The following is a 16060-nucleotide window of genomic DNA, read 5'->3' as shown; positions in this document are numbered from 1 at the left end:
ACGTTCTAATCACTTCAGAAGCCGAAACAATGGGAAATAAGTATATATTAAAACAAGGGAAACTAAGATTGAATGCGTGAAAATCTTTAGATAACCAGGATGACAAAAGGACTAAAGGCAATGAATGTGATACTTAATTCATAGATAGCTTTAAGAAATAACTGCTGATTCATTTGTTTTAACTGGACTAATGGTTTTCTTTTAAATAGTTAATGTAGTTAAGCAGAATACTTGCATGCTCTACATTTCATATCCCATCATTTTATATTGTACGTACCAAAACATGTCAACCTTATGTAAAAGAAAATATAAAACAGGACTGTTCCATCAGGCAACACCTCTGTTGGGTTTGAGAGACAGGCCAGGTTTATGGGGGTAAAAAGGAGTGGACAAAGGTAAACGGGAAGACCAGACTCCAATATGCGAATACCTCAACTCCACGTGAACAGCACAAAATCAGACTACTAAATTACCATGTTACTACTGGGGAAGGTTCAGAGAAATGGGCAATGAGAAGACATTCGTGGCTCTTAACAAATCTGATTTATCACATGGTCATTGAGAGTATGAAAACAGAATATCAACAAATTGTACCCCTAACAAAAACAGCAATGAAATTTTTAAACAATTTCTCTTATAATTTGCTCTAAATTAAAAATACTATGGTATGTAATGCCCTTCTTCTTCCTAGTTCCAGAAAGAAAAAGTAAAATATATCTAAAAAATAGCTACCTTTATAATCACATTGCTACAGGCAGTATATTACTGTTCTTCCTGTCACCCCCTAAATAAATAAAGAAAAACTGGGGAGGCAAAAACTACTATGAAGCTGATACTTCCTTTAATACATACAATCCTAATAGTTTTAGAACATGATAATAGTAACTAAATCAATTTATGAAGAAATATTAGGTTGCGGCAAAAGTAATTGAGGTTTAAAAGGTTAAAACTAATTGCAAAAACCTCAATTACTTTTTGCATTAACCTAATAATACAGATTTTTTTAAACCTTAAAGATTAAGGCAACACTTTACAACAATTACTAAGCAATGTAAGGTAAGTAATGGCATTGGCAAATTAGGAATTTTAGAAAGGAACTGAGAAATTATTTGGAATTTTATTAATATTATTAACTTTGTTATTTATTATTTTAATAGGTCAGCGTATTAATATTTCTACGTAGAAAAAGTTACTGTATTGAACGTAAATAAGAAAAATATACTTTCTTCTGGCCTTTTAGGATGGAATAGAAAGGTTAAGAAACTAAACTGGGTAAAATCATATACAAAAGCTCATCCTCAAATTATTATGGAAGAGAAAGAATACAAAGCTAAGTAAAATTGAAAGAAGTTTATCTTAATTTGGTTAATTACAAATAGAAGACAAGAATATATAGCTCTGATAATATGATGTTAATGCAAGTCATTCCACGAATTTGCCGCTGGTATACTTGCTTTAGAACTTTCTGCCTGGTTCCTCCACCATGTTCTAGTTTATAAACCGTGAAATGTTATCATATAACACTTGGAGAACATTTTTACCACTGACAGCCAATTGGAGACAGATATTATATAGCTTCGAGTTAATCTTTAAGGAATTATTTAATGAGAAGTCCTTGCCCACTTCTACACCATTAAGACAGAATTTTCTGTGCTAAAATTTTACCTTGGTAAGTCATTTGTGTAAGTTGTCATGAGAGGTCCCAAAGTTATTGTTAGAGTAACAAATAGGAGTTTGGTGTCTCAGCTCTGCTGGTCTGTAATATGTATTATCTTATCAAAACGTGATCAGTCCTTTGAAAACAGACTAAACTACCAATATATGAATAAGATTCCCTGAAAGAACATTAATTTTATTAATTTACAGTACAACAGATCTGTGGTCTAAGATTTGGACACAGTCATTTGCAAAGGGTACCCATTCCTGAGTAAAACTGACTTAGGAAAAAAATTACACAATGGAAGATTTATTGAAAAATATTATTAAAGAAAAGTAAATCAGGGATTCTTAAGGGACAGACTAACTCAACTCAATAACCTGATTTAAATTCTTTCCAATGTCTATTCAAAATCTGTAATCATTTGTGTGTACTTTATGGAGACAGAGTGACAAAATCCTTTATCTCTTAATTCTTCGTTTTTCACATGTCAACCAAGGTCAAGGATTAACACTGTTTTTGCTTTTTTAAAGCATAGTTCAAATGATCTCTTGCTCGTGAATTTCTCACAAAGATATTTATTTGAGCTGATTTTCAGCGAATTCACTCTTTCATCTTGTTTCCAAGCCATCCCAATGGTCATCAGAACAGAACTCTGTTCACTAATGACAGCTTACAGTATTTTAGACCTTATTTTTCAATTCTCTATCACTATGTGCCAGTAGAATATGTGAACCTGATGAGACTTCTTGACATCGTGGTAAAGCAAAATGGGCATCTTTACAGTTATATCCTAATACTGTCAGCATTCCAACATGATACATTTCTATTCTGATACTGAATTTATACCAATGGTGCTTTCCATTTTATTAATTATAAAAAATCAGCAGTTACTTTTTCAAAATTTTACTGGATAAGTGGATCCATCATTGTGTGGCAAATGGATAACAGGTGGTTTATGTGATAACGGGGCAGGTTTATGAAGGAGTAGGCCTCTGTTTTTTATAATAACCAATGTTGTGCATCTCTATGATTATGATCCACAAGTGTAAACAGTATTGGAAAAAGAAAACTGTGAGTAAATGAGCAGACACCAGCATGCTTTTTCTATCAAAGTATGAAACACTGATCATGCTCTTGACTAAAATTTTCACCCTTAGAATGGAATAAGGCTTCCTTGAGCAAACTGTGCCAATAATGAGTAGGCTATACTTAGATCCCTATAAAAGATGAACTTCCCTTACTCTGTTTCTCGATTACATAGAATTCCCTTTTCTTAACTTTTATTAATAACAAAGACACTGTTATTAATGTCCTTGAAAATACAGAAGGGCAAGGAAGCAATTGTGCCATGTGGTAGCTGGGACATTCAAGTAGCAAGACCAGTGCTGTATATTTCTATACCTATAGCAATACATATTTCTCAAAGTAAGACCTAACATGAAAACCCAGATCTGACTCCATATTTGACACTGTCGCTGTAAACTTTTTATAGACTTGCATTGCTACCCACTTCTCCCTCTTTGTCTTTTGCAAAAGGGCTGATACTAATCATACTCCAGGACTTGGTATCATTTTCGCAGTTGAAGGCTTATTTTATCCTCAATCTATTGGAATAATAATTTTTTAAAAAGGCAAAGATGAAATCATAGGATCATAAGGCTCAAAACTGCTCTAATTCCCCTAAACTATTTTACTCTCTACTAAAACATTAGAATAGAGTCAGAAACACCTAATATTCTAAAGAACCCCAGGATTAGAAAAAAATGGTCCAAAGACAAACCAAACAGGAGAAAGGGGGTAAAAGGGGCTCAAAAAGCCTTAGGTTACCAAATCTTTTCCTAATTTCTACTGAGGTGAGATCACATGTGAAGGCAACCCTCGTGGGACTAGAGTGCACAGTAAGCACTTTAGAATTTGTGTGAACTCAGTAAGATATGGAATTATAGTATAACTAATCAAATGTTTATCATCTTTTCAAATCACATCGAATAAATTTTCAGCACCATCCTCAAATGCAAGAGGCTATCTACCGTGTTTCCCTGAAAATAAGCCCCAGTTAAGATCGTCAGCCAAACGGATACATTTAGTACGTTATAACAATGTACCAGAAGACGATAACATGACTGTATTTGAATACATGTAGATTGTTGTACATGAAAAAATAAGACATCCCCCAAAAATATGCCTTAATGCATCTTTTGGAGCAAAAATTAATATAAGACCCAGTCTTATTTTCAGGGAAATACAGTATTGTTAGCTAGCTCAGTTGTGGAGTAATATTTTGGTATATTAGTGTCTATTCAGCTTTCAATTTTCTCTTAGGAAATGCTTAGTATTTTCAAACATTGCACAAAAGCAATCCTCAATCTTTTTAATCTTAAAGACATTTGTCAGTAAGTTGGTTGATTTTAGCAGAAAAAGACAATTTAAAAAATACTTGCCATATAAGGAGAGGGAGCGTTATCATCTGAAACACTGTAGAATGACACTTCAACTGGAAGAATCAAATGTGTGGGGCAGAAAACACCACTTGCCCCTACCTCGGCAGTAAAACCATCAACAATACCGAGAGGATCTAAACGATAGTTCAAGACAGATTCCTGAAATACAAAATAGTTTTTAAGAAATAAATGTAAAAAGTTAACACAAGCATTTCATTTTCTATTTAAAGAAACACATTACTATGCCTTCTAGCACTAGAAAAGTGGGTGCTACCATTGCCATGCCCTCATTTCAGATGTTATCTGATCTGAAATCAACCCCTCCTCCATCAATCTTCTACCATCCTGTAAAGTTTGGCCTCCTCTCACTATCCCATACTGAACTATCCTCGAATTTCACCATTAGACCTAATTGTTTAATATGTTATTCTTATCTCTGTAAATAAAAATATACTCTACCAGAGCAGGTACAATATCAGAAATTTTTTATCCTTCACATGGTGCTAGCTACAGAGAAGCACCTGGCAACTTGTTATTAGGTCACGTACACAAGTTCCATCAAAAAAGAAAACCAAGTACTTATAACTTTAACCAAGAAATAACTGCGTCTTAACAACAACAACAAAAAACTGTTGTATGTAACATATGTCTTATTGTCTAACTTTAAAAACAGTAAATGCTCATTAGGAAAAAAACTTAAAAGTCCAGAAATACAAACAGAAGAGAAGACCCTTATCCATCTTTCCCAAGCTCACTCGCTGAACTAACCACTTTTAACAATTTTGCGTTTAGCTTTCCAGGTATAGAAATGTTTCCAGAAACATTTTAAATCTTTCACAAGCTCTCTTATATATATAGTTGCATAGCAACACATATATGTATATATCATAAAATATGAGTAGCGTTTCTTTGATTCAGTAATTCTTTGAAAAAGAACTCTGTAAGCTCTTACGAATCTAATAGTCTGTGTACTCTAAATTTGAAAGACTGAATAAACATTCCAAAGTCCCCTTGTCAAAAAGATCAGAAGACCAAGAGACCCTGTTACAACAGCCTTCTCTATCTCCCACCTGTCCTGCAATCAATCCAGTCCATAACCTGGTGATTTGACTGCTCAGTCTCATGGCCTCAGCTCTCTCTCCCCCACCACCACTAACCTTGCTCAGACCCTCACAACCTCTTCTCCAAACAAATGCAACATCTAAGTCTTTCCTTCTCTAGTGTATCCTTTGTATTACTGCCAGAGTTGTTTTTCTTTTTTTAAAAAATTATCTCATATCACTCACCAGGTTAAAAACTTTTGTGTTCCTGGTATCTATGGGATGAAGTCAAATTTTCACAGCATGGCCTGTAAGGCCCCTGTACCTTTCTTGCCTCATTCCTCCCCACTTGCAGAGTCTCATGCTTCAGTTCCAGTTGATGCTTTCCCACATCTCCATGCTCTTCTATTACTTTGCACATGCGCCTTTGTACACGTAGTTCCTTCTGTCTAGAATCCCTTGTTATACCCCACGCGGATTTACTTGGCAAATTCCTACTCATCTTTTATAACCAAGCTCAAGTGACAGTTCTTCAGTAAAGCTTTCCCCAATCCCGTTAGCAGAGAGAGTGGATCTATGAGCACCGAGGAAACGTCTATTACAGTACTAATTACTTGGGTTTATAAATGATTTACATTTCCATCTTTTCCAGTATACCACAAACTTCTCCAAGGCAGGAACTTGAACTTTTGGCTTTGTATTCCTGGCATACATCACAACACACAGTAGGTATTCAATAAATGTTTCTTTAAGAAAAATATTGTAGAGATGTATAAAATTTTCATATATATGCAAAAATGCATATGCAAAAATGCTGTGGAAAAGGCCAATGACCCATATTGGTTTTTTACTTTATTCAGATTTTTGTGGCTTTAAATTAATATACTAACATGGATGCTAGGCCCTACTCAATGCAAAACAGCAGGAAAAGGAGTAAGAAGCATACAGATAACAAAGGAAGAAATAAAACTGTCCCTATTTGTAGATGATATGAGCGTGTACCTAAAATATCCCTAAGAATCTAAAAAAAATCAATAAAATTAATAAACTAGTTGAGCAAGGTTATAGGTGATTATGTATATATACACACATACAAAATCACTTATAGTTTCATATACAGCAATGAAAAATTGAGAATTAAAAACTTTTAAAGTATAGCTTACAATATCACCAGAAAACATGAAATACTTACATATAAATTTACAAAAATACGTCTAAGATCTATCTGCTGGAAACTACAAAATACTGATGAATGAAATCAAAGAACAGCTAAATAAATGTAGAGATATACTGTGTTTGTGTATCAAAAGATTTAATATTCTTAAGATGTCAATTTTCCAAACAAAATCCAGCAAGCTGTTTTGTAAAAATAGAGAAGCTAATTCTAAAATCTATATAAAGAAGGGAAGGAACTGTTAAAGTAATTTTTAGAAAGAACAACACATGAAAGGACTCACATTACCTGATTTCAAAACTAGAATAAATGGACATTCATATTCATAAAAATGAACCTTGACCACATACTTCATATCACTTATAAAAATTAACTCATATAATTTTTATTAACTCATATAGATATAAATTAAAGGGCTAAAATAATAAAACTTTTAGAAGAAAATGCTGAAGAAAATTTTTGTGACCTTAGGCTAAGTCAGTGATTTTCAACTAAGGGACATATGTCAATGTTTAGGGATATCTTTGGTTGCTACAACTGGTAATCCAGCAGGCAGAGGCCAAAAATTCTGCTAAACTTCCCACAATGCACGAGACAGATCCTATAACAAGAATTATCTGGCGCAAATATCCATAGTGTTAAGGTTGAGAAGCTTTGAGTTAGGCAAAAATTTTTTAGATGAAACATCAAAGTCAAGATCCAGAAAGGAAAATAATAAATTGGACATGCATAAAATTAAAATATTTTGCTCTTCAAAAGATTGTTATAAAGATGTAAATCTAAGCCTTAGACTTGGAGAAAATATTTGGAAAACAGGTGCTTATTTGGGAATGCAATGCTAAATGATAAAGCACAGAAAGGAAGTTCTAACAGTGTTAGTCATAGGGAAATACAAATTAAAACCACAGTACAATAGCACTACACACCTACTAGAGTGGCTAAAATTAAAAAGACTGACCATTGCCAACACTGGCAAGGATGCGGAGGTACCAGAACGTTCATATACTGCTGGTGGGAATTAAAAATGGTATAACTACTTTGGAAAAAAGAGTTTGGCAGTTTCTTAAAAAGTTAAACATACACCTACCATATTAATTAATATACTAACATGGATGCTAGGCCCTACCCAGACATTGCATTCCTAGGTCATTACCTAACCCAAATGAAAACTTATGTACACACAAAATCTCATACATGAATATTCATAGGAGTTTTATTTGTAATAGCCCCACACTGGAAACGACCCAAATATCTAGAATCAGGTGAATTAATAAACAACCTTTTATTACCATATAACAATAAAAAGGAATGAACTCTTGATACCCAGGACAACACAGATAACCTCAAAATAATAATGGTACATGAAAGAAGCCCCTGACTCCAAAAAAGAGTAAATACTGAATAAGTCTACTTATGTAAAATTTTAGAAAATGCAAGCTATTTTATAGTGATAGAAATTACTGGGATTCCCACATGTAGGAAAAATCACCCACTTCTGATGGTTGTCTGTATTGTGCTGGACTGAACTGATGGAAGAAGAAAATCAAAGGACAGATGAGTGGAATGAATGAGAGAGAGAGAAAGGTTTTTGGAATAGAAAACTCTAATTGGATTTTTTTTTGCTATTGAGTTGTATGAGTTCTTTATATATTTTAGATAATAACCCCTTATCAGAGGGAAAGCTCTAATAACTAGCCTTAGAAATCAGATAGACAGCCTTCGACCTGGGTGTTACTCTGCGTCAGTGTGTTTCTAGACTTCACCTAAAGCCCCACAAATGATGTCAATACATCTTGATTCTCCTCAACAAATTTGCAGGGTTAGGCTTTGCTGTTTCATGAAACAAGACCACAGTGTCAGTTTAGTAATTCAAGTCAACCCCCTCCCCATTTTCAAATTGCCAAAGAGAGTTATATTCGCAAAGCAGAATAAATATCTTCTGTGATTTACTGGAAAGAGCATCAAATTCATTATAAATTAAAGAGGACAGTCTCAGAACCTCTCTATTTTTCTACTTAAGTCACATGGCAATGTACACATATCTGCGCGAATAGAATCAGGTGAAGAGAACAGTATATTGATCTTTTACCTGTCTTCCCTTTCCTAAGGTTTTTACATATCAAAGCTCTCCCCTCCTTATATTAATAGATGTTCTTGTAATAAACAAAGGTTGCAGAGGATCTGACCCTCACAAGAACCTTATGTAATTTTAAATCAATGACAAAGGATAGAGAGTTCAACATCTCTGAACTGACAGGTTGACAGTGACATGGAAAAAAGATCAACTTACCATAAAATATATATATTTTTATTTCCACTAAGACTTAGAAAGATAGCCTCAATGTTAAAATATTGCCTTAAATAAAGCATACTCGTAATATATCAAACCATCACAACTCTTATAAAGCTATTTAAGTTAAAAATACAAACTTCAAGTTATTTTCCCATAAATCACCAATTAAAATCACTGCTAAATGTCATCAACAGGTTCATGTTTAAGGTTGTTTTCTATTAATAATTAACGACAACTAACCCCATAACACATTTGGTCTCAAGCAGAAATAGTCATATTAAATAAAGTAGCACATGCATCAAAGATCTTTAACCATTTGATTTTTTAGAAAAATGATCTTCTTACTTTAGAATAGATTTGGAACTACAGAGAAATTATAAATATAGTACAAAGAACCATTTGATTTTTAAAATCAACCTCCTTGATCATGAAGAGGCTGTTAGCAGCATGCCATCATCCTTCCTGGGTGCCAGAGCCAATTTTACCACGTAAGAAGGTGAGTCAAGTTTATCCTCTGGCTAGAGTAACAGGTATCTTGATCCAACTTTATTTCATCTAAGTCCTCTGTCTCTTCTATAGGCTACCCAATTCTAAGATGGCACCACCAACAATTCTCCTAACTTCTCATTGAAAAGGAAAGGAAAAGGAAACAAAGAAGATGATTTTAAGGCTTTGTTAAAAATACAATCCACTTATTTATTTCCCTTTCATAAATAAATGACACAAATCATACCCTGGAACAAGCTTAAAAAACTTCAACTCTTAAAACAATTTCAAAAAACATTACCTCAAAATTTCCTAGGAGACTAAGACTTGTTACAGGTGGAGCACTAGAACTCAGAAATGGTTTTTCATGAATATCTGGATCATCTTCAATGTTTAAACATGGCCGAGGACTAATAAAAAAAAACAATCAGTAAATGGACATATTAACCACCATATTTGCTAATTTACTTTTGCAATAAATTAAGATAATCTGATTAATTTTACTTAAACTACCACAATAAAAAATTAACCAAATTTTAAGACATGGAATATCTAGTTTAAAATTCCTGATTAGATTTTATAATACTTGCTATAAAATTTGATAAAGAATATATATAACATCCTAGAAAGTTTCAAGGGGGGAATTTATAACATATCACATAGTGGCATCTACTGGAAACATATAATAATGCAGTCTTTTATAGCTTCATTTTCAGTTAAAAAATGAGAATACAAAGGCAAAATTATGTGACTGAAAAATATGAAAGTATGTCAACATGGAACAAAATGCCAAGGCTTTTTTGCAAAGGAGTGTAAGACAAAAGAGCAGGTGAGTGACCAGAAATATACAGACCCACTTAAATATTAAAACTAAAACTAATGTGTTTGTTTATTATGATGACCAATATATAGAATCTACTCTTCTTAATTTCTCCCTAACTCATCCTTAATAAATTACACATGTGTGTATAATCACACTGAAAATGATAACTGGAAAATAAGATTCCTGTTAAATTTCTGATTTTTAGAGCCAACATTATTTATTGTGAAAGATCAGAATTTTGTATAAGAGTTTCAGATAGACAAATGAATTTTAAGATAAATACCTTCTAGATGCTAAGCTTTTCAGATGCAGTAACGAAGAATCCAGATCAAAGCAACCTGATTGTGTCTTTCTTTGAGGAACCTAAAGTGAAAATAATCATTTGTGATATTTATAAAGACTACAATTTTTTTCTTGAACCGATAGAATACTTTTCAAATGAAAGCTAAGCATATCTTAAAAACAATAAACTTCTCCCATAAGAGCTTACTTAAAATCGTGCTCTTTATTACACAGTGTTATGTTCCTCCTTTATTACAGAAAAATAGATAATAGAAGCACTTTTACTAGGTTTTGGTGGTGTTGTTTTTTAATAGAAGCAGAACCAGGTTTTTTCCTAAAACCAGATCCTACATGGAATCCTAACATATAATAAGACTTTTTTACTTTATATGCTTTTGTATTTTTGGGAGGTGGGTGGGGAATAAAAGATTTATAGCTTTCAAATAAAAAGGAAAAAGAATTAAATGGTGATGGGAGCCTGGGGTCCAGCCAGCTGTGTGGGTTCTTTGCTCATGCCATCACCCTGCACATTTCCAAGAACTCTGGGGCTTCATAGGCAATAGATTTGAAAAATACTACATTCTCCACTGTAAACAAGATTACCACCATCTAGCTCAAAATCTCCTGAAAATGAAAGACCCAAGTGTAAATTAAAGGTAAAATCATATACAACATGCAAGTTAGGCAGCTTTATTTCTACAATGTTAAATATGTATAAGTATCTGAGTGATTAGTCTAATTGGTGACTAAGAAAAAAACAGATGATACTGAAAGGCCAAGCATCCTCAATATTTTCTGAGAGTTGTACCAGTGTACCGCGCGATTTTTTTGTAGTCAGTATTTACTGTGAAATTTTCAATCTAAACTCTCATTCTTCAATTCTGGCAAGTTCTCTACCTTCATTTCTTCTAATATTGTATTTTCCTTACTCCATCTAGTTCTCCTTTTAGAATTTTTACTAGACTTACCATCTAGTAAAATTGACCATCGCATTTTACCATCTCTCTTCCTCTCTGTGCTACATTCTAGGTGCTTTCCTGATGTCTGTCTAATCCATTCACTAAATCTCTATTCAGCTGACTCTAGTCCACTGTTTAATCCCGCTGTACATACACAGGTGTGTACACTTCAGTTATAATATTTTCCATATGTAGAATTTCTATTTAGTTCTTTTTCAGATCTGTATGTTCTTTCATCTCAATCCCCTGCCTTTACCTTCATTTATCTCTTGGCATATTTTAAACAGAATTGTTTTTTTCTCTCTTTCAGGTTGCTCTGATAACAGGATTCCTAAACATGAACTCTCCTACTTCTTGCTCCTGGTGTCTTTTAAGGTGTGCGTATTTTTCTTCCCTCTGAGATAATCTTTAGCAAGAGTTATTTTCCATGAAAAAAGTCTTTGGTCATAGATGTGGGATAGTTTCATGTTTCCTCTGCTGGGACTCCATGTGTTTCACTGGTTCCAATTTAGTTTTACGGTTACCGTAATTCCCCGAAAATAAGACCGGGTCTTATATTAATTTTTGCTCCAAAAGATGCATTAGGGTTTATTTTCAGGGGATGTCTTACGTTTTTCATGTACAAAACTCTACATTTATTCAAATACAGTCATGTCATCTTCTGGAACATCGTCATAACTCTCCAAACCCCGAATTCCGACTTGAATTTCTTGCAATTCCATTTCCTGTAGAACCATTGGCCCCAATCTCTCATGTCCAGCAATAGAGCTCTCCTTAAATGAGCACTTCTTGTCCATGTATCCTGCTCGTAGTGCATTGGCAACACAGCTGTCAGTGATTTTATCCCATGAAGTCTTCACCCAAGTCACGACCTCTTATAGGCTAGGCTTCACAAAGTTTCCACGCTGATTTCTCTCCATTCTATTTTCAATGTAGTCATTGATTTCCATGAGCAAATGGTCCTTGAATGGCTTGTTTATTGCAATATCAAGAGTCTGGAGATAGGCAGTCATTCCTGCGGGAATCATTATTTGATCTATTCTCTCTGCAAGGAAGTTCTTCCTGTTTTTAGCATGGTGAATGCTGGCTGAATCTGAGATTAGAAGACCTCTTAGGTCACCTCGCAAAACAAGTGGCAGCATTAAATCAACCCACTTCCTTATAAATGCTTGTGTGCACCAGGCTTTTTCAGTTTCAAGAACATAAATGCCTGAAACATGTTCAACCTTACCTTTCTTGCCCTTAGTGATGATTAGAGGTGGGGTTTTCTTTCCATCCAGACAAATTGCCAAAATACAGTAACACGTGCACTTGCATAACCAGGAACCCCTCTGATCAGCTGTTGTTTGAGATCCTTGGCCCATAAACACTGCAGTTTCATCCATAGCAGTCATGTTGGAGAGTTGGTATTTAGAAAAGTCGATGTCATCAACAAAGGACTTGAACGCAAGTGCACGTTTAATAACTTCAGTATCTTCCAGCTTAAACAGTGTTGTCGATCTTAGAGACAGTTCATATGGCTGAAGGAAGCCATCCAGCCAGTGTTGTGATGCTTTGAATTCTTCTGGGGATATTTCTAACTGTGGTACCACTGCAAGGGCAAATGCTTGAATATCAGCTCTGTGCACAACCAAAGCCTTTGCTCTCCTGTCAGCAATCCATTCACAGATGATGTCTTCCAGCTCAGGAAATAATGGTTGCCGACCTGATCCACACTTACGCTTCTTAGCATTTCCCTTGTCCACCTGTTGACTGAGGTTATCGTACTCTGCTCGCCATTTTCAGACCATTGGGAGATCCAACTTCTTCTCTTTGCATAAAGCTGTAAGATTCTTGCCCTGGGAACCTCCATGATTCTTTTCTTGTACTTGACAGAATAGCAATTTCTTTTTGCACTCATCTTGTCTGGGGGTCAAAATATTACTCCCTTTAAATCTACCATTAAATCAAGTGTTAACTGAAGACTTACGAGACAGGAGTGGCAACAAAAATGATGATAGTTAAGAATGATGGTCCACACAAAAGCGACGAAAAATTGCAGGCACCAAAATTCAGAAAATGTTTCATTTCACACGAGTGCATTAAGCACATCCGTTACAACACACAACGTACTGAATTATGAAGATTCATATTAGACACAACCACATCCATTCATTATCAAGTGCGCATGTTATTCGTGCGTTGTGTCTGTGCTCCGATTGGTCATTCGGCAATAAGTCTCAAGTTCATCTGTTTACATAGGCATTTACCTCTTGTCCAAAGGTGCTTGCTTGGGTATTTACAAGTACTTAATTATAATCTATATTATCATTTATTTTAAGTATTAATGTCAATCATATTATTTATATTTAATTATATATTACTATTATTATTTTATAATTCAATACGTCCGTCATGTGTTACAATGGACGCACTAAATGTGTCTGTCTGGCTGACGATCTTAACTGGGATATTTATTTTTGGGATAGGGCTTATTTTTGGGATAGGGCTTATATTACGAGCATCCTGAAAAATTATGCTAGGGCTTATTTTCTGGTTAGGTCTTATTTTCGGGGAAATATGGTATTTCGTAGCTAGATGTTTCTTAACATCACATTGCACAAAACCATAAGTGGTTTAAGTTTAGGTCAAAATTCTTTTGGGGGCTTCTTTTCCCATTCATTATCCACCTCCCAGTTGTACCCTAATTAAACAAGTGAATGTTTTCCTCTTCTCCCATCTCTGGTAGGGTAGTCCACGCCCGTTTCTAGTTTTATGAAGAGTTTGGTTTCAGGTCCTAGCTGTAACTGCTGCAGACTTGCAGCCTTGACTCCTGTTCCAGCAGGGGCATTAAACCCTAGAACTCTCTTAGGGTCAGGTAGCCTCGAGGGCCATAATTTGCCCAAGTTAATATTAATCGTTTTATCTTTCTTGCTCTTACACTATATTATGTATTTATAAGTTGTGTTATATTTTATCCAGGATTTCTGTGTTTGGGAAGGAGGAGAGGGTCTTCCTGTATCAACTAAGTCCACCACAGTGAATAGAAGTTTAGTGCTTTGTCTACCAGAATAATACTGATAAATGATTTACAAACATTTTAGATATTTCAAGTTTTACACATGAGATCAGAGAAAAATACTTACAGGACTTGAAAGAAGAGGCAATCCAGTTCGAGGATGAAAGGCTCTGGTTGAGGTTCCATCCAAGGAATGAAAATTATGTTTCCGCCAGACATTTGACTGTTTCAGTGGTATAATCCTCTGCTGAGAAAATAATTAGGTTTTAATGGTAATATTTTTTGGTCTTAGACTATCTATATCTCTACACACACACACACACACACACACACACACACACACACACACTAACCAGAAAACAGTATCTAAGACCTTTTTTCTAAGATGCTGAATAAACTCATATTCTAAAGAATGTTCAAATTACTTTATCAACATATGATCATATTTATAAATACTCAGAGTCTTGCATCTATTAACAGTAAGCTAATAGTTGATTCTTTTAATTTATTGAAAAAACTACTCCAGGTAGAAAAAATTAGCATAATATTCTAAAATATAAAACTGTCAATATCAAAAGGCATTCTCAGAGGACATAATTTGGTGGCACATGATACAGAAATGTAATAAATACGAATTTAAAAATACATCTAATGCAGTCACAGTGCCATGTTTTTGAAGCGACACAGGAAATAGGCTAATTCTTAAAAGTTTAGACAAGTTTATACCCAAAGTTCAGAAATTCATAAAAACACATGAATAAAAATCAGAAAAGACTAATTTGGGTTCTGACTCTACCATTTCTAACTTTGTGTCCTTGGGCAAGTTTCTTAATCTCTCTAGTCGCAGGGTCCTCATTGGTAAAAACTGGAGTTAATAACAAAACCTAACACCTCGCCATGTAGTAGTAGGATTAAGTAAGCCAACACACATAAAACACTTAGAAGAGTGCCTGCACACACAGTAAGTGAAGTATGATTAAATGTATAACAAGTGGATGAAAAAAATGAATCCAAGTGGCTTGAAAAGTACCATGGCCAAACTATTAGGTACCAGAAAGGATCGCGAAAAGCTGATATTCTTAAGGCCAGGGTAGGTTTTTGTGACAAATATAGTTTTAAGAAATTAGAAACCACTGTTTGATTAAACCCATACATTAAAAAGATGAGATTTTTTTGTTAAAAAATAGAAATTGGAAACAAGGCACAATTTTGAAACTCTCATGCCCAGTAAAACTAATGAGTGATAAAAAAGATAAACCAAGGTCATTCAAATTTGAATCAAGACTGCTAAGAGGTAGTTTTCCATATATTTGAGATATAAATTTGTAATAGTACGTAGAGCTATAAAGAAAAGTTGAGCCTAATAATTTTCTAAGTTAAAAAATGGTTTAGTAGAAAGTTAAATAAAATGGAAATAACTTCAGATATCTTTTCTTTATAGAGCGCATTAACGTTTAGAAAATATTTTAAAACACTGAGATAAACAAGAGATTTGTCATTTTTATTTTAAAATTGAGGAGACCAAGGGTTTTAGAAGTTATGTGACTTATTCAGTGTCACCCAAGGACCAAATGGTGAAGTCAGTACTGGCAGCCAGGCATTGTGACCAACGGCCTAATGATATCACTATAGATATTACTAAAATCCTTAGCTGAGCAGGGGTGTAACACAGTGGGCACACTGCCATTGTGTGGCACACAGCCAGAGTGACAAATAAACAATACATGACGTTAACATGAGTTTTATTTCTGACTCCTATTTACTCTCCAGCAATTGTTTATACTATTGAAATAAACAAAAATGGGCAACAGGAAGAATTCATCTAGCATTTGCTCTTAAGTGGGTGAGTTATTTGCAAGGATGCTACTACTAGTTCCACAGCAGGTTTATTATAACAGGCTGTG

The 16060-nt window shown here is 34.4% G+C and overlaps 1 protein-coding gene across 11 annotated transcripts in view; it reads right to left on the bottom strand.

The window, feature by feature from the left end:
• Nucleotides 1-16060, bottom strand: part of ATOSA (atos homolog A) — a 110861-nt gene that overhangs the window by 6723 nt on the left and 88078 nt on the right. For 9 of the 11 annotated variants that reach the window (XR_002138657.2, XM_019747072.2, XM_019747075.2 and 6 more), the window contains 4 exons: nt 14284-14403; nt 10201-10280; nt 9396-9504; nt 4102-4260 (listed from right to left, as the gene is read on the bottom strand). Coding sequence is in view for 10 of the 11 variants with exons in the window: in XM_019747072.2 (XP_019602631.2) it covers nt 4102-4260; nt 9396-9504; nt 10201-10280; nt 14284-14403 (468 nt within the window). In the remaining variant the exon portion in view is untranslated. The remainder of the gene's footprint in view (nt 1-4101; nt 4261-9395; nt 9505-10200; nt 10281-14283; nt 14404-16060) is intronic. The other 2 variants (XM_019747077.2, XM_019747069.2) reach the window with 1 other exon arrangement.

Source organism: Rhinolophus sinicus, linkage group LG03 (genome assembly GCF_036562045.2).
Source record: "Rhinolophus sinicus isolate RSC01 linkage group LG03, ASM3656204v1, whole genome shotgun sequence".
NCBI lineage: Eukaryota > Metazoa > Chordata > Mammalia > Chiroptera > Rhinolophidae > Rhinolophus > Rhinolophus sinicus.
This window is presented reverse-complemented; position numbering and strand designations above follow the sequence as displayed.